The sequence below is a fragment of the Cetorhinus maximus genome, chromosome 15, assembly GCF_964194155.1.
Source record: "Cetorhinus maximus chromosome 15, sCetMax3.hap1.1, whole genome shotgun sequence".
Taxonomy (NCBI): Eukaryota; Metazoa; Chordata; class Chondrichthyes; order Lamniformes; family Cetorhinidae; genus Cetorhinus; species Cetorhinus maximus.
In genome coordinates, this window is record NC_135893.1 from 25,815,625 (window position 1) to 25,835,653 (window position 20,029).

Consider the following 20,029-nt stretch of genomic DNA (forward strand, 5'->3'; position numbering starts at 1 on the left):
AAGTTTATTGATGTCTTCCTGTATTTTGACACTATCCAGTATTTTGGCACTCAGTCGTTGAGTAGATTCAAGACAAAAGTCAATTTGATTTTTGGGTATTACTGGAATTAAGGATATGGGGATAATGTGGGAAGATGGGGTTGAGGCAGAAGATCAGCCATGATCTTGTTGAAGTATGGAGAAGGCTCAAAGGGTCAAACAGCTTACTCCAGCTCCTATTTATTGTGTTCTTATAATGCAGTCCTCCTCTGTAGTAACTACACCCTACAATTTGGAGTTATACACAAATTTTGAAATTGTACTTCCAATTCTGGAGTCCAAATCGTTTATGTAAATAGTGAACAATAGTGGTCCCAATACTGATCGTTATGGAACATCACTTCCCAGCTTTTGCCAGTCTGAGTGACCACCTTCAACCCCTACTCGGTTTTCTGTTTTGGAGACAGCTCGCTATCCCTTCTGCTGCTTGTGCCCCTGACTCCACATGTTCTGACTTTAGTCATGAACATTTTATGCAATTGCTTATCAAAGACCTTTATGAAATCTAAATGTATTATGTCCATTGCATTACCCTTCTCTATCCTTTCTGTTACTTTGTCAAAGTATTCAATAAGGTTGTTCAAGCATGAACTTCCCTTTTGAAATCCATGTGGATTGCTCATATTTTCTGTCCCTAGATATTTTTCTATTACACCTTTGACTAAGGCTTCCTTATCTTTCCTACCACTGTCATTTAGCTAATTGGCCTATCGTTTCCTGGATTTGTTGCATCTTTCTTTTTATGTACAGGAATCACATTTAGCTGTCTGTCAGTCCTCTAAAACTGTTCCCCTTTTGCGTATGTATATATAAGTTTGATTAGTTTATCAACTATCTCTTCCCTTTCTATCTTAAATGTCTTCATATCTTTTTTCATCTTGCATGCTATATTAGAATCAGTTCCTTGCTTAAATCATGGAACAAAGATGGCATCAGAATCTTTATCTTCCCAACAGTCTGACAGAGCAGAGGGAGAAAGTAGGGAAAATTTATGTATACTTTCAGTGGAATGGGCTTTTTTTTTGGTGGCAGCAATAGTGGGGATGGGATGAGGAGATGGTGTTGATACTTCCTCTGTTCCCAGGCGATTGCTAGTCTTCATTAGTGAGTCAGCACCCAGGTACAACCCACGTGTGACGTTAAATTACCCCTCAACCACTGCTACATGTACCTTCACTGCATGTCCTTGTAGGTTAGACAAGTAGGTGTAGGACAGAAATATTCTGGGCCAAGGAGACGGCACACTATTGGAATATTCGTATTGAAGTTGGAGGGGTCCTTGTGCAGGTGAATAGAATACTTTCCCAGCAAGGCACTCTATACACTTCCAAGTCGGATATTGTGCAGGGGCAGGTGCAAGGTAAAGCTCCTCTATCCTGCCTAGCTATGCACTTTGGCACTAATTTGAAATGCACCTCTACCTGCAGCAATGTAACATTACCACTTCACACACCAGTCAATCGCTTGCATTCTTTGAGTGAGATGAATAGTTGACTGCTAACATAGTGTTTTTGTGCTGTGAACCGACAGTCACTAGAAACAAAATTGAGACTCCTCCCAAGTTCATGTGAAGCTGTCCAGTTATCTGCCCGGGCTAGCCTCAGAGATGAAAGGCAAGCTTTTATTTTATCTTAAATTTCATTTTGCTATGATTTCTGTAATTTACCCTGTCATTTAAGTCCCAGATGATGACAAGTACTCCCAGGTCAGCCTTAGGGACAGTTCTAAAATGCCATGGATTGTATAAAATATATTAAAACATGTTTATTTTTGTAATAATTCATTTTATTTTATAATAAAAATTCACAAAAAATCAACTATGTTTGGGGGGGGGGGGGTGAATCCGGAATCATCTTTTTGTCACATGTCCCTCACAGGAAAATATAAACCTGTTTCACCCTAAACCCATGCCCTCCCCTTGCCAAACCTGGGAAAACTTGTAAAATAATCTCAAAGGTGGTTCTTTAGAAGGAAAGCAGGAATATAACAACTACCCACACAGTTCTCTTGTGCGGCAAGTTGATCAGGGTCTCTCATGAAGCAGGCTGGTTAGTGACTCTCAAACATTATCAGATTACAAAGATCCGCTGTGCAACAGACAGTCTATGATTGAACAGGCTGGCGCACCTCTGTCTTCAGTGTAGCCATCTTTTACTCAGGCTGAAAATACAGCTCTGTTCACTTGGGATGCTTGCACATGTGCAGAGTCTTTGGTTGTCCACTTCTTGTACATTCTTCAAAATTATCAGGCAGCCGTTAAATCTGGCTGTCCAGTTCAAAACCACTGGGGGGTCACTAATACTCAACCCTACTCACCAAACCAACCACTGTCTGAATACCATGATGTATTATTCCTGATTCCTTGTGCAATAACAGAAAATAGTAGTGATAGAAATTTGTCCAATACATTTGTGTGTACAGTGCAGAGATAAGGCCCCTCTGTATTATAATTGGGGTTTTACTGATATAGTCTTTCCTTTTCTAGAGAGCCCTAACTACCCAACTGTATGACTACAAACTTCATGTTGAGTACACGCAGCAACACATGTACACTTTAAGTATACTTACAATAAGTTTCAGTGCAGTTGTGCTTACACAGATAGTACTCTATCATAGACTTCCTCCAATTCCCAACAGGATCTGACCACATTCAATGGCTATTTCTCAAGAGGTACCTGTGCTGCATTCTGCAATCAGAGAGAGACCAATTTGCTCCTTACTGCTATATTGTGCTCCTTTGACAGAAGCCAGACAGTGAGGAGGAGGAGGGTGCACACAAGTGGCATTAGCTTTATTCCAACTGAAGATAGAGAAGAAAGGTAGAACCCTTCTACACATTACTTTGCCTCTGGCTCAAATTTTTGGCCGTACAAGATAACATCCTCCCCATCCGACTCAGCCACTCATCACCGAAAAGGCAGCAATCACCTCACTGTGGCTCAATCTCCCACACATTACCATAAAAGTGACTTAATACTGCACCATTGAAACACAACACTTTCTATACCCACTCTGTAAATATATCATTTCCCCCTCAACCGGGTTTTCCCTGCACGTGCTAACAATTCTTCTTGTTTACCAATTTGCAAATACAGTGACTCTGACTAAGTTTTATGAGAAGCAAGGATCTGAGAACAGTAGCTAGTAGGTTTGGTGACTCTTTTTGCATATGCAGATTCCCTGACCGCTCCAGGGGCTTGTATTGCCCTGAAAAATCAAGTGTGTTTATGCATAGTACTAGTGCAATAAAGACATCTGTTACATTACACTGCAGCTGATTGTGAATGCAGCTTCTGTACACAACAGCTCCTGTGAGATTTTTCTGAATATTTACATTAAAGTAATATTACAGGTATGTACAGATTAGTAAAATATAAAGAACTCTCAACTCTGTCACAATTTTTCTCTGTAAATACAATATATAAAATGTAAAATACAATTTGAACAGAACCTGCTCCTCATCAGGTTCTTGTAATAAATCATCCCCAAAATCACGCATGTCATCAATCCCTCACCTGCTTGCTTCAACTAGGTTTTAAGATGAGGTCCAAAGGAAACGAGTTCACGAGACTCCTGCTCATAGAATACACTATTATACATTGGGACCAATGTTGTTTGTCTGTTATAGTATTTTGTTGTAAGCGGTTGTTTACTTGAAAGGCTTCTAGGAGTCCAGCTCCAGGTTCTCTTGGTTCTGGTTGGCTTGTAGCTTGAGCTGCTGCTCATAGTAGAGGCTTTTGGCGTAGTTAATTTCTTGCGAGATCTTAAGAGCGAGTTTCTCTGACTTCACATGGACCTGGTGTGACAAACATGTGTTTGAGCAAACACCAATCAGACAAGGACAAACATAAAATGTTACTAATCCATGGATGTTAAAGATTATATGATTCAAAGATACAGGGATTGAGCCAACTGAATGAAGAGAGGTTCTAATATATGTTTGATGATCATTTTAGTAACCAAAAAATGTACTTAAATGAAGCTATGCCAGGAGAGTCCAAGATTTTCTCTTTGTGGGTCATATAGATGTATCAAATGGAGCACGGGGACACCGAGAAAGTTTAAATCTGTATTCCCATTAATTTGTATTTATCTCAAGTTGCTGAACCTGGCCATCAATGAAACCAGCCCTTTCCAAACCTTTCATCACCCAAAATTTAAACTGGTTGGACAGTGAGTGAGAAATATATGTGCAAAGGAAATTCAGTTGCTAAGACTTTGATGGGTCAGGTTGCCAGGGCTCGAGAGCTGCAGTTTGGACAACCCTAGTACTTATAACATAACACTCCTCTACCCTCTCTAATTTTCTTCTTTCTCTTCCTTAAGGCATTGATTTATAGTGGCTCCACAGGTGCTGGCAGCAAATTAATACATTGCCAAATGGTCAAGCGTCACATGTGAATCTATAGAGAGAGAATGTCAAGAGACTTTCAACCTCGAGGGAGAACACAGGGGAGCCCTGTACTCACCTGATATTTGCACTTTCCAACACAAGCACTGCACAGAGATCAAGAATATGAAGCTTATCTGATATTTTCTGCTTCCTTAGTTCAGGTGATTATGGGCCAATTGGAGCACCCCAACTGCTGCCCCAGCTTAGATTAGATGGTTCAGTACAGACTATGGAATTAAACCTGTCACCTGTTTTGTCTCACAACTCAGTTACACAGGGCACAAGAAGTCCCAATACTCACCATTGGTTTGTGATGCGATGGCCCAGGTATGGCCACTCCGCTGCTCGAGCTTTCAGCTTTTTTTGTCAGCTGTAAATATGCCCTCCCGTGATCCTTTGTGATGAGGCAGTGGTATAGGTCATCGTACTTGACCTCGAGGAAAATAGCATCCCTGTCAACATACTCGCCATGCTTCAAAAAATATACAGCCTTCGAGGAGATGAGAACACAGTAACTGTCTATCTGTTCCACAGCAATGAAACTGGAAAAGGAAAAGTAAAACAGCATTTAGATAGATCAATTTCAAGCAACATAACATTTATGTGGCACTAAAACACAATTATTAAGATGGCTTTAGTCAATGGAAAGACAGGGAGCAGTGACATCAATAATTAGTCAGTGGGTGAAGTTTCCCATCCATAAATTAGTGAAGAAGGTGTGCAAACCAAAACATACTTTGTACACAGTTTCTGTAAAATTGAGGAGAAATTTCATTCCTCAATCATAAGTTTATACTCTGTAGAAAGTGGGAAGATAGCAAGTATTTGGCAAGTCTGTGATCAGGCATTCCCAGCGGCTAGCAGAGTACATCTGTCAGAAATCACAGATGCTTAGCCATGATTTTCTATCCACTAAGTGTAGTGGATAGACACTCAGGACAAAAATCAACATTTGACAACCTCTGCTCATTGTAAGAACTGCTTTCTACTAGCATGTGTGCCAATGGAAAAGTTCAGGAATTTTACAGCTGCTTGGTTCTATGCTAAATTTTAAAATCAGGTCTAGTCTGAGAACTCTACGTGAACTTTCAAAACAAATTTTCACAGCACTTTATCTATCAGTGGAGATTACACTATCATGTCTTCCTCTAGTTAAATCCAACTTCCCTGCCCCTTTTAAATACATTCTTTTTCTTCCTTGGCGTAAAGCGTTTTGAGATGCTGGTGGTCATGAAAAGGGCTATATAAATACAAGTATAAATACAAGTCTTTCTTCCCCAAGTGCAATGCACACGGACGACACCAAATTGAGACAGCAGCTGAGTTGCTGCCTGTCCCTGCCACTTTGCACTAGTTAGCTATAAGCGACAAGAGTCTTCAGGTTAGCAAATTAGTCACCTGAGATTCATCCATCCCGAGTTTACATTCCATTGACTTCTGGGTGAGATACATAGAATGGGCAACTAATTTGATATCATCTGTTTTACACCATCACCCTAAAGTTAAAATAACCCCAAAAGTATTTTGTATTTAAAATGTTACTTCTAGCTTAGTCGGTAGAATTTTGAACTCTGGTCAGAAGATTGCAGATGCAAGCACATTACCAGGACATGAGCACTGCAAGCTAGCAGTGCAGTTCAGAACTGAGGAACTGCTGCATTGTCAGAGGTGTCCTTTGGATGAAATGCAAAACCAACAGTCCCGCCAGTCTGTTTAGATGGATGTTGAAGATTTTAAGGTATTATTCAAAGAAAAGCTGGTAATTATCTTGGCGTTCTGGTCATCATTCCTCCTCCAAAGAACAACACAAAAAGCAGATTAACTGGTTATTCAGCTCACTGATGATTGTGTGCTGTTGCTGAAGGAGAATGACGGCCTCGTTTGTCAATGCAATAAAAGTCACTGCTTCAAACTAATTCAATGGGGAGGAGGGACAGCATGAGTGGGTGGGGGTGGGAGGGGAGCCTTGGGCAGAAAGAGGGAGTGTCCACTTGAGAAAATAATTGCCTCAAAATGACTATTTCAGTTGCTGCATCAGGATCCACTGCACCAACAGTGTGGCTGCAAATCACTGGGCATTGAACAAATAAAAAACACACTGCTGCCACAAGCCACAACATAGGTTGTACAAACCTGTGGGGAAAATTTTTTTTGAATAGGTTAGGTTATATGATGGATTGAAAAGCGCTCACTAAAGCTTTTGGGATCATTCTCCCCACTGAGCATGTGTTATCTTATTTATTGAGGCAACAAACAGGGAAGCTACAATTGGCCCTGCACCCCAGGCTAAGGAAAGAAAAAAAATGGTCATGATTCCCGCTGTTGATTGATTTCGGTGCTGGGAGGTGTACATGCACATTTATAGCGGATAATAGGTTTGCCCTCAGCAGTGATGCCTGAAACCCCCAATTGTCAAAGCTCACAAACAAAAAATGGTCACTTGACTGAGGTCCTAGAGGGCTGTGAGTTCTTGTGTAAAATCAAAAGATTGGTAAACCAATCTGCACAGCACTGAAACTGGTATATTTGGAAATTAAGTGTGTAATTTAGTTCTAAAATCTATGAACTGGGGCACTGTGGTAATGGTGGTGGTGGTGTGGGTGGCTGAGTGAGGAAGGAGGGGGGTTGACAGATTCCAGGAGGGTTGAAGACAGACCCCTAAGGTAGTTCATGATAGTTTGAAATAAAAACCAAATCCGCATGATGCAATCCTCTAGGTACTATAGGATTGCCGCTGCAAAGCAGAAAGCAATTACTCTGTACTGGCCGGGAAATGAAACACTGGCTGAGATTCCATGCATCTGGAATCGGTTAGGAAGAACAGTGGCTTCACTTTCAAAACCATCTGAAGGCTGGAAGGAGCAACAAAGTTAAAAAAAAAATCGAGCTTTGAAGTTTTAACTTCTTTACCAACAAAGCATTCAAAGGCTTTGTCCCTAGTTATTACTGTATGTTCAAACAGGGTTAACAGGGAACAAATGTTTACTACGTGACACTGTGCCTGTCAACAAGCCAGGAAACAGGAGAGACACCAGGATTTTATGACAGACAGCTGGGGACAAAACAAAGTCTATACACATGCACGCTGTGCAAAAAGACCAGCACACTGCACATGCCAAGATAAAACAGAGTCATCATATAGTGGAGGCTGTGGAATCATGGAGTATAAAAGGTACACACCATGTACCACTGTATATAGGGAGATCACCCATGCGTTATAAGATGCTAATCAAATATATCTTAATCTCTTTTAAACTGTTGGTGAGAGCTGAGCCTGTGTAAAAGAAGTGTAGTGCCACCAAGTCCATCAGTTCCATCCTAGAGCTAGACAGTGGACACCAGACAGAAGAAGAAGCAGAATTCATGAAACTGTATAAAAGGGAATGGATAAATATTTGATTTTTTTTTAAAGAATATGGGAGAAAGGCAGGAGAATTGAATTAAATGGCAAGCTCTTTCAGGGAGCCAGCACTTCTACGACAGGCCAAATTACATCTTCTTGTGTTGCAGAATTGAGAGATCCTATATACAATCCCTGTAAGCAGTAATATGAACTACAGCTGTTATAATTTACATTAAAATTCTAATTAATCAAACTTTGTCCTGTAATATATCAAATATTTTAGGAATTAACTTTATTGTTTTTAATCAAAACTGAATTTCCTGCCTCTGTCCACTTAAAAATAAGTAGCTTCATCAACCCATCTCCCCCAACAATTGCAGCGGACCTCCTAAAATTCAATTCAACAAACTTTACACTTCAAGGCATGAAAATTCCTATGGACTTGCATTATTATTTGCCAGAAATATATTTATTTTGATATTATTCATTTCAGCAAAATTGTTTGTAATGTTCAGAGAATTCTCCATTCCCAGCATGTCATGATGGCGCTTGTTTTATAGATTACATCATAGCACTGAGATTAGTTTTCTCTTCCCTCTCGAAGGTAGTGACCTTTGCATTGCTTTGATACCTTATCTAAGTGTTGTTTCTTCATATGCGGCCCTAGGTAGTGAGTGATAGCAGGCTATTTTACCATGGATGGCATCTCAGACAAGTCCAATTTTATCCTCACACAGGCTCATTTTCGAGCTGGAGTTAACAAGCCAGTGATCAGGAACACAATCTATTTTTTCCTCCTAGTTCAGAGGTGCCGAAGCCTGTCATAGCAGCCCTGGTCTAACTCAACAAAGGCCAGTGGTTGAACCTGGGGTTTTCCAATGCAGTATGTCTGAGTCCCACAACAGGCTGCTATTTTCTAACAGTTAAGGAAATGGTCTTACCACCTTAACTGTTAGGAGATAGGCAGGGTTATAAAGAGTGAGAAAGAAGATGGTGATGTGATGATTACAGAGAATGGCTTATTTCCCTCTTGTTGACTGGGCAACTATTTTGTCCAGGTTTTGTCCATGTTTCGATGCAGTTCCAGATGAACAAACCTATTCTGCTGTCTCAAGGGAACAGGAACCAGCGTCATTTAAGCACCAGAAGAAATCTGCTGATGGGCAAGACAAGATGCTAATAACTTACAATTCAGCCTGAATATTGTCAGTCACTCTGAAAAGCTGCTCCTGCCCTTCGGCCTGTTTCTCAGAGTATCGGGGTAGAAGGCCATGGGGTCCAATGCAACAGCGTGGTTTTCGAACTCTCTGGATAAGCATCCTGTTTGAAATGTAACACAAAAAAGATCACATAGAATATGTATCAGGACAGTATAGATGGTTCGCCATCCAGTTACTGAGTTAGTGATTGAAGTATTTATTGAAGGTTATTAGTTCATGCTAAACAAACCTGGATGTGGTCTATGTTAATACTGTTCTTTATTATGTTTTACAGTACATCTCATTTATGCATGAGTTTTATGTTTCATAGTACAAATGGTGAAACTAAATCGTAAAATATGCCACAAAATACTACATTATGGTTAATCAGTTCTGAAGAAGTCATATTCGACTCGAAACGTTAACTCTGTTTCTCTCTCCACAGATGCTGCCAGGCTTGCTGAGAATTTCCAGCATCTGTTTCTGTTTTTATTTCAGATTTCCAGCATCTGCAGTATTTTGCTTTATTATATTGCATTATTGGGCTTGTGTTTAACAGAATTCTACTAATGCCATCTCAAAAGCACAATTAAATACAGTGGGAAACCAATGGAGGCATCATCCATCAGAAGGCACATAATTAACGGGTAGACAATGGTTATTTAACCAGAAGCCAAGAGTGCTCCATCACCAAAGCCTGGGCTAAGCACCCCCTACCCGACCTTTACTTTGACAACCATTTGCAGTCTGACTGGAAAACACAACCAGTAAAGTTGCAGAAAACATGCCACTTTAAACTGCAATTTCTTCAGCTGGATTCAGATGGAGGAAAAAGGAAAGAAACGTTGCATCGAGGTGAAAACCAGTAACAAAAATTGTGGATCAGTAAAAACTTTTCTGTATCTCGGAGAATTGCTTGCAAGTCTAATGGAGTTGGCTTTCAAACTCAACAAGAACATGGACACCACATCCGAATGTGAATTTGAACAAATCTGCTAGTTCTTCATTTTCCATCAGAATATTACCTGCACTACTCTTTAATGGGTTCACATTCCCCCTTAGCAGGTTCCTTTTTCAAAAATGTTTTTATAAAAATATACTATTAGCTTTGACATCTATTGCAAGTTTGATATATTCCCTTTTTTGCACCTTGCATTCTTTGTTGCTTTTTATAGCTCTCAATCTGATAAATGTCCACTTTTCCTTGCTTCTTCTCCATAACTTTTTAATTGTTTAAATATTCATCGACTTCCCCTATGCCACTTTCATCAGTGTTTGTTAAGGCAATCCAGGTTCTACCGATCTTCTGCATTAAAAAAAAAACTCCCAACTTCTCCCCCACTTTGTGCTTTTGGTAAACTAGAAGGAAAACCACCGCAGAAGCTGAATGACAAATGAAACAGAGGGCAGGTGAAAAATAACAAAAACTGAAAGAGAGACAGAGGAAATACGTAATAAAAACAGTAATCAAACACAGAGCAAAGAAATAATACAACCATATCTAAAAACAAAGGTAGGAACAAATACTAAGCCAGGGAGGGGAACAAATAACAAGCAAATGTCAGTAAACTATGCACACAGATAATCATAAAAGTGAAATAAAACATTATGAATATCTAAGGCAAGGAAGAAAAGTGAAACAATTTAGGGAAGACGACTTATGGGCAATTACAGTTCACAAATTCTTTACACAGGCTTTTACAAGTGTTTAAGACAGCATCCAATGGAAATCTGCCCTCATATGTTTGAGAGGGTCACACTTCAAATCCCATTCACACTTTCCTTTACATACAGTCTCTGGAGTAAGGAGGTCATGATGTGGCTTTCAGATGAAGGGTTTACACATTTGTCCTGCCTGGCTGGACTGGAACTGAATTTCGAGACCAACCGTTTTCAATGCCTGATATTAGTCATTTATTCCAGATAATTTGAGGCTGTGCCTGACCAGTTCAGAGGTTACAAGATCAGGTATAGAGATTAATTCTTGCAGACATTAAATGAAAAAAAAACAGACATTCGTTGAACAGAAACTCAAAAGTCTGTGTATTTTTCCAAATCTGAGCACGGCACCCTGACATCTTGGAAATTCTGATAGAATGCTAGCTGGAAAGCTAGCAGGAAAAGTGCAGTCAAACACCTCTGTTACAACTTAGAGTGAAGGGAGTTTATACTCTTAAGTCTGACAGCCACAGCTGTGGGCTGGAACAGAAGCAGCTGGACAGATATGTTGAAAGACTGATGTGAAAGAACAACAAATGCCTTATTGATTTTCAGAAAGCATGAACACTGCAGAGTTTTGTACTCTGAACACACAGGGCTCAGTGAACAGCTAGTGCTCTTCTGGGTGAACAGTGAGATTGCTCCAGTACATAGACAAGGTGTTGTGTGCAAACCTACAGTTTGCAAGGCAGGTGCACGGTAAGTATCTTTAACTCAAGACTCAGAAAGGGAGAGTGGACTGGGTGCTGAACCAAAGGATCAGTCCATATAGTAAGTGCAGCATCCTGGACAGCAGAACGCCTCAACTCTATGTGCCACTATGAGTATCTGACAAGTGAACACTCCTGGCACCAGTTAATAAGAGCTAATTTGTGATGGGCGTAACTGTACAAAGTACATCTTTTCAGGCAACAACCACATATATATCATTGCTGATATCAGAAAATAAACACAAGGGCACAAAAGGCCATAAGGTCCATCAACCTGACTTAATTCAAAGTCCATGGTTGGCTCAGGGTATTACACTTGCCTAGGAGTTCAAAAGATGTGGGTGCAAGTTTATTCCAGAGATTTTATGCAATCTAGGCAGCAGTTCAATACTGAGGGAATACTGCATTTCCAAGAGCTCTGTCTTTTGAATGGATTATATAAGGGAGATCCCATCTCCCCTCTCAGGTGGACATAAAATATCCCACTTGGCATTTTTTGAAGAAGAGTTCACTCAGTGTCCTGGCCAGTATTTATTTCTCAGCCAACATCACCAAAAACAGATTATTTGGTTATCATCTAATGGTGTGCAAAATATCTGCTGCATTTGCCTACATTACAACAGTGGTTACACTTGAAAAATACTTAATTGGCTGAGAGGTGCTTTAGGACATTGAGGTTGCGAAAAGCGCTATTTAAGAACTAGTCCTTACTTTACCTTTCTTTCAATATGTCGTCCTATGGGTACATTTGACTGCTGGGCCCTGGAAATCTGGTCACTAAGTCCAGACCCTCAATTATAACTGCTTTTGTTTCTTATTTACTAGCTTGGCCTGTTTGAATTTCACAGGCCTAGAGGTTTGGAAAGGTCTATTCGTATTACTGTTGCCTCTTTGATGGATAATTCTTAAATCAAAACATCAAGTTCTGATCCTATCAGCAATTTGAAATATCAGATCTATGGGGACGATCATTTGTATATATCCCAACTTACTGCTAATAACATTAGTTTTGATTTAGGATTTTTCCAAGATACTTTGCGGTCCTTCACGCTCCCTAATGCACACTGATGCGGCCTTGGAGACAAAGCCTGGATCCTTCTGCTGTAAGGGAAAGCCTAAATCCTCTTTGCACACCCTCTGAAACAATACCAATGCTGTTAATTTTTCTATACCCTTTGAACCTTTGTCTCGATAGCTCACTTACTCTGAAGTAAAGCTTTCTGGGAGCCTGTTTCACATGTCCACTATCCAGCAAGGAAGTGTTTTTTAAAAATCTCTCTGGGCTTCTGAATTTTGCACCTATACCTTGTGGTGTACTCACTGTCCAAGCAAAATAGCTTGTTACAATCTTATGTATGCTTTTATTTTAAAGAGCTGTATTCTATTTCCTTAGTTTTCTTCTCCAATGAAAACATTTGTGAGCCTTTCTTCATAAATTTGTCTGTGAATTGGTACTGAAGGACGAATGTGCCATCCATCAACCTCAAGGGGGACCAGATAAGGCATAAAGCCAGAGAAAACCAGGGAAGAAATATTATACTTAAATTAAGACAAATTATTTATTATCTACCTGTTACATTAGGACCTGTGGTGGGAGGGATGAAGTTCAAAGCAAAGGAAGGTTGTCAGTTTTTCTATCAAAATAATTTGGCTGACTTGGAAAGGTGTGTTGTATATATTAGGCAATTAGATGTTTCGACACCAACAGCTCAGAATGAGGCATTAACAAATTTAACTTATGTTGAGCTGATCAATCACTGGCTTTGAAATTACATCGTGTGAATAATATGCATTGGAATGAAGCTGCTGTGCTTGTTATTTTAATAAAGGCTTCAGCCTATTTAAAATAGCAGCCCTGTTAAGTTGCGGACAACAGAACTTCATACAAGGGCGCAAAGCATTTGCATGCCTATTCACATGAAAGGGTCAGGCAACGGTCAAAGTGTAGTGGATTGCAGAGGTGGTAACAACTCAATACAGTGAGAGACAGAGCACTGGGCAAGAGTCAATGAGAGGTGGGATGATTCAAAAAATACTGTTTGATTTACTTCAGATCAATGATTTTCATGTAAAAATTATTTCATTTCTCACTGCGTAACAATAAGGGATATGGAAATTTCTTAATTGTCCTTAGTTAAAAACAATGTCTCTATAAGGGATGCCTATTAATTAATATGCATTTACCAAACAGGGCTCTGGGCCTTATTGAACTACAGCAGGTGTGAGGTGTGCAGGGGTTACTTCTGGCCCAGATAGTGTGTGTGTTACTACTGGAGTGAGGGGGTTAAGTGGGACACAAATTCTCTTTTGTAAACTCTTGGCTGAAGCCTGCTTACTCATTGGCTCCTGCCCACCGATCAGCTCTGCTACACGCCTAACGACATGGTTCAGCTGACGGTCAGCCTCAACCCTGGCCACAGGCCAGCCTGCAATCAGTGGGACAAATACTCCCTTTCATATTGCTTGTGTGGCTCATATTCTCCATTTTCCACATGCCTGCTGGATTTAGAGAGCAGAAAGTAAAACACAGCATTCCTGGGTTGGCCAGCAACACGTGGGCCTCCTTTTGTTAGTCTGCTAAAGCAGCCCCATTTTGTGGGCTGGAGGATTGTTAGTTCAGCCAAGGGACTGTTTGCTCCAAATGGAAATCAGGCGAGTTCAGGAGGAGGCCACAGAAGCAATATATAGTGTGCAGGCCAATCCCACAGTCCCTTGTTAGCACAGGATAACATTCAGAGCTCTTTTACATTGTTTATTGCTGCCCTATCCCATTTACACTGGTTTATATCTTAACTTGAAATCAACCATGAACCTGTGTGTGCAGACTAAGTCAGTAAACAGGGCCCTATTAAAGCAGAGTGCTGAAGAAGGGCTTCAATGCTGCAGGTTTCAAGTGTTCACTTTGTTTACAACAATTACTAAATATGCGGTAAGGAGGGAAAATCAACACCTAAACAGTCAAGTCTCATCATTACATACACTTTTCAAAGACATTATAATAACCCCCAACATTTTGTTTCTGAAATAAAGCAGAATTTACCCCATTCTTTCCCAAAGGCACTGACCTATGGACATATTTCAATACCATAATATAAAAGCAAAATACTGCGGATGCTGGAAATCTGAAACAAAAACAAAAATTGCTGGAAAAACTCAGCAGGTCTGACCACATCTGTGGAGAGAAAGACAGAGTTAACGTTTCGAGTCCAGATGACTCTTCTTCAGGGCTAAAGAGAAGTAGAAAAGTGGTGAAATATATATACTGTTTAAGGGGGGTGGGACAGATGAAGCTGGATAGAAGGCCAGTGATAGGTGGAAGCCAAGGAGAGATTGCAAAAGATGTCATAAACAAAAGGTCGAAGGGGTGTTGATGGTTGTGATACTGGCTAAAGGAGGTGCTAATGATGACATTAAAAGTAGAAAGCAGGATGAGCCAGTGACAGATGGCCCTAGTGGGGTTGTGGTGGGGGGAGGGGACGGTGTGGGAACAAGGATCAAAATAGGCTAAAAGGTGGGGATAAAATAATGAATGGAAATAAATTTTTAAAAATAATAGAAATAGGTGGGAAAATAACATATACATAAAAATTAAAAAATAAATATTTGAAAAAGGGGATCAAAAAAGGGTGAGGATGGAGGAGAGAGTTCATGATCTGAAGTTGTTGAGCTCAATGTTAAGTCCGGAAGGCTGTAAAGTGCCTAATCGGAAGATGAAGTGCTGTTCCTCCAGTTTGCGCTGAGCTTCACTGGAACATTGCAGCAGGCCAAGGACCGACATGTGGGCATGAGAGCAGGGTGATATGCTGAAATGGAAAGCGACAGGAAAGTCTGGGTCATGTTTGCAGACAGACCGAGGGTTCCGCAAAGCAGTCACTCGGTCTGCGTTTGATCTCTCCAATGTAGAGGAGATCGCATTGGGAGCAGCGAATGCAGTAGATTTCAATAACCTTGCCTAAGATGCTAATTTTCTTATACATGTCTAGAAATCAAACACCAACTAGTTACTACTAAAGACTTGTGCTCCAGAACTTGTCATGCCCCTAGCCAAGTTGTTCCAGTACAGCTACAACACTGGCATCTACCCAGCTATGTGGAAAATTGCCCAGCTATGTCCTGTACACAAATGGAAGGGCAAATCCAATCCAGCTAATTACCGTCCCATCAGTTTACTCTCGGTCATCAGTAAAGTAATGGAAGGGGTCATCAACAGTGCTATCAAGCAGCACTTGCTTAGCAATAACCTGCTCACTGATGCCCAGTTTGGATTCCGCTAGGGCCACTCAGCCCCTGACCTCATTACAGCCTTGGTTCAAACGTGGACAAAAGGGCTGAACTCCCGAGGTGAGGTGAGAGTGACTGCCCTTGACATCAATGCAGTATTTAACCGAGTGTGGCATCAAGGAGCCCTAGCAAAACTGGAGTCAATGGGAATCAGGGGGAAAACTCTCTGCTGGTTGGAGTTATACTTAGCAGAAAGGAAGATAGTTGTGGTTGTCGGAGGTCAGTCATCTTAGCTCCAGGACATCATTGCAGGAGCTCCTCAGGGCCAACCATCTTCAGCTGCTTTATCAATGACCTTCCTTCCATCATATGGTCAGAAGTGTGGATGTTCGCTGATGATTGCACAATGTTCAGCACCATTCGTGATTCCTCAGATACTGAAGCAGTCCATGTCCAAATGCTGCAAGACCTGGGCAATATCCAGGCTTGGCCTGACAAGTGGCAAGTAACATTCACGCCACACAAGTGTCAGGCAATGACCATCTCCAACAAGAGAGAATCCAACCATCGTCCCTTGAGGTTCAATGGCATTACCATCACTGAATCCCCTATTATCAACATCCTGAGGGTTACCATTGACCAGAAACTGAACTATACTAGCCATATAAATACTGTGGCTATAAGAGGTCAGAGGCTAGGAATCATGCGACAAGTAACTCACCTCCTGACTCCCCAAAGCCTGTCCCACCATCTACAAGGCACAAGTCAAGAGTGTGATGGAATGCTCCCCACTTGCCTGGATCAGTGCAGCTCCCACAACACTGAAGAAGCTGGACACCGTCCAAGACAAAGCAGCCCACTTGATAGGCACCACATCCACAAACATTCACTCCCTTCACTACCGATGCATGGTGGCAGCAGTGTGTACCATCTACAAGATGCACTGCAGGAATTCACCAAGGCTCCTTGGACAGCACATGCCAAACCCACAACTATCACCATCTAGAAGGACAAGGACAGCAGATAGATGGGAACACCACCACCTGGAGGTTCTCCTCCAAGTCGCTCATCATCCTGACTTGGAAATATATCACCGTTCTTTCACTGTTGCTAGATCAAAATCCTGGAACTCCCTTCCTAACAGCACTGTAGGTGTACCTACACCACAAGGACTGCAGTGGTTCAAGAAGGCAGCTCACCACCACCTTCTCAAGGGCGATTAGGGATGGGCAATAAATGCTGGCCCAGCCAGTGAAGCCCACATCCCATGAATGAATAAAAAAAAACATTGATTGTGGACTCCATAGCAGAGCTTGATTCTGCTCTGTCAACAGGAAATAGATAAGTGCTAATGACACCATCAAGGTGCTTGCTTCAGCTGCTTGCTGAATGGAACTTCACAGCAATGTGGGCCTGTAGATCAGAGCTTCTCTTTGAATAATCTACCCCTAAAAAGGCAATTTAATTATAATTTAACTTCATCCACAGAACTGATGGAATAAATCCAGATTGTGTCACCTGTACTTTGCATCCTTTAAAAGAGATTATTAAAAAATCTGTCAAGCAGCACTGTGGCTTCCTGCTGACAGTATAGGGCAGGAAAAGCAGAGAAATTACTGAAAAAAAAACCCTTTTCAAATGTGAAGGTGTTGAATTTTTTGGGGTTTGGTTCCATGGGAACCTTCAGGCCTCCAGCATCTCACCAAAGTGGCCAATAGACTGGCTAGTCAATTGGAGAAGCACCACAGTTGAGCCTATCTCCAAGCCCACACCACACACCAACACTTTCTAGCTTGTCTTACCTTGCATCAAGTCTTGTTCTCCTATCACTCCTGAGCTTGTTGACCTATATTGGCTCCAGGTCAAGTAATGTCTTGAATTTAAAATTCTTGTCCTTGCTTTCAAAACCCTCCATGTCCTAACTCTCTCTATCTCTGTAATCTCCCCTAGTCTAACAATCCTCCGAAATATCTGCGCTCCTCTAATTCTGGCCCTCGATTTTAATTGCTCCACGATTGCTGGCTTTGCCTTTAACTGCCTCGGCCCTAAGCTCTGGAATTACCTCCCCCTATACTTCTGACTTTTTAACTTGCTTTCCTCCTTTAAGACGCTCCTTAAAATCTACCCCTTATCTCCCTATGTGGCTCAGTGTCAGACTTTGCTTTATAACGCTCCTGTGGTGCGCATTGTAACATTATAACATTAAAGGAGTTTAGTAAATATAAGTTGTTGTTGTTGTTCGGCAGGGATCAGAAGCAGTAAGTTGATTTTTGTCTACTTAGGCTGGGGACAAAGAGGGTAATTGTAGTTCCCCTACTGGCACTGCATGTCATTTTGGCTAACTCAGCACAGGCCAAAGATGTAACCAGAGACCTCGTGGCCTATATGGTTCAGTGACACACTAACTTTGCAAAATGAGGAATCAGGCAGACAAGTTTATATTTTAATATTGCAAAACAGAAGGATTAAACCAGTGATGATTTATGTCCCATACTATGTCACATATGAAGCCCAATTTTAATTCTTTCAAAGCTGGAAGTACAATAATACAAACAATGTTGGAATAAAGGATAAGGCTCACAGAAATATTTCTTATGCTTAAAGAATGACCCCACCAAGTAAACAATCTTTGTTATTTGTCAAGCTCTAGTGAATTCCCTCAGGTATTCCTGTACAATTAAAAAAAACATGCAGTTTTCACAAAGTTCCTGATGTTCCACAAAATCAGAAATGGTGTGGGTGTGCAAATATGGTGATTTGCAATAGTTTATGTAGATTCCGCTATTGTATTGCCCTATCAATAGTGCTTGCAGAGTTAGGTGCCCCTGCAAAGCCATGCCGCAACTTTCCTCAAGAAGTGTTAATCCAAACTGTATGTCAGCCTTTTCAGTTGAACATGAAGTTCAATTTTTGGTATACTTGTGAGGATTACTGCAAGTACTAAGCTTTGCAGGTTCCTTCAAGGACAGCCATTTTGTGAGGTGGATTTAAGTCACTACTCGATAGGAGTACTCCATGACTTTTCCTATGGATTCCCTCACTTCTAATCTCTAGTAAGAGAGACTGCAGATGGTGAGCTGTTTAGGTCATTTTGGGTTAGTAATAAGGGTTTCTGAATGTGAATTCCATAAGAGTCAAATTATTATCTTAGTTTCTGCTATCTTTAAAGCAGTCAGACGACACTCCTCTTAGGTTACACACAATGTAATCTGTGCTCCACCTTGGACAGGAATGGTAATATTCTGTGATAACAGGAGTTCTGGGTACATTTTGATTATAACTGTAGCACCAATGGTGACACAGTTTCACTTTGCACCAAACTACAGTTATAGGATAAACACAGTCCACGTTCAGAGTCTAGGCCTAAGAGTTAAGTGGCCAAATCAGAGTCTCTAAAAGTGAGAACCATAGCTTCCAGGCTAATATAGAATTCTAGCATGTACTGAAATAGGTGGACAGTGTCTAGTTAGAAATGGAATTGAAAGTATAAGGGATGAGTATAGTCTGAGATAATTAGATAACATCAAAGTACTATACCGCTGGGACATGTGTCAATTCTGAGGAATTAAGGTGCAAGTGCATACAAACAAAAGGGAGTTCTGGTATTTTTTTCTTTGGTGGAGGGGGAACACCAGAAGAAATTTATAGAATATTTCTTCAGATTAAATACGTGGCTAAAATCAATGGTATGTGTAAGGCAAGAGTTCGATGAGTCAAGTGGCTTAGTCTTGTTCCGTGCGAAAAGGATAGAGGTTTAATGAGTTAGAACTCATAATTTGGTGAGACAGGAACAAAGGGGTACAGGTTCAGGCTCTCAGCAGAATGGAAGGGGCCATTAGAAAAAAATGATTTTTCACAGAACCATATTAGAACATAGCTTTACCCCAATGGCACCCGAAGCAAAAATCATAACTTAAAAGGGAACTTTAAAAGGATATTGGAGTATGACAGAGAAATAGTATTCAAGTGGATAACACCATTTAAAATGTCAGTATTGACACCGCCACAATGGACAGAATGGGCCTTTCTGTGCTTAATTCCTTTTGATTCTAGAACTTTTGTTTGAAGATCAGTGGAGGATTCATGAATGAACAAAACTACTACATGCATTCTATTGGATGCAAGATGTACTGCTTCCATATTAATCAACTGCTTAGCCACGACAATGCCCATTGCAGTTTAACCAGCATCTGAGATCTTTTTGTTCTTGGATCCCTTTACTTTAACAACCTTCACCAATGACTGTCATCACTCATACGTGCCAAAACCATGCAAGTTATCTTAAGCGATTGAATCCATCTCAATTTTGAGCAGTCCAAATTTCTTTCAGATTGTTTTGTTTCTGAATCTGAGGGCGTAGAAACGACGAGAATGAATCTTGGGTAAGTCACTTCTGCAAATAACA

At 40.8% G+C, this 20,029-nt stretch overlaps 1 protein-coding gene across 1 annotated transcript in view; it reads right to left on the reverse strand.

Moving 5' to 3' along the window:
• Positions 1-1,811: 1,811 nt before the first annotated feature.
• The window catches only part of vps13d (vacuolar protein sorting 13 homolog D), a 280,943-nt gene continuing 262,725 nt past the window's right edge, over positions 1,812-20,029 (reverse strand). The window contains exons 67-70 of the mRNA XM_078558176.1: positions 8,964-9,095; positions 4,734-4,974; positions 2,583-3,835; positions 1,812-2,520 (exon numbers count right to left, since the gene is read on the reverse strand). Coding sequence (XP_078414302.1) covers positions 3,704-3,835; positions 4,734-4,974; positions 8,964-9,095 — 505 coding nt within the window. The 3' untranslated portion in view covers positions 1,812-2,520; positions 2,583-3,703. The remainder of the gene's footprint in view (positions 2,521-2,582; positions 3,836-4,733; positions 4,975-8,963; positions 9,096-20,029) is intronic.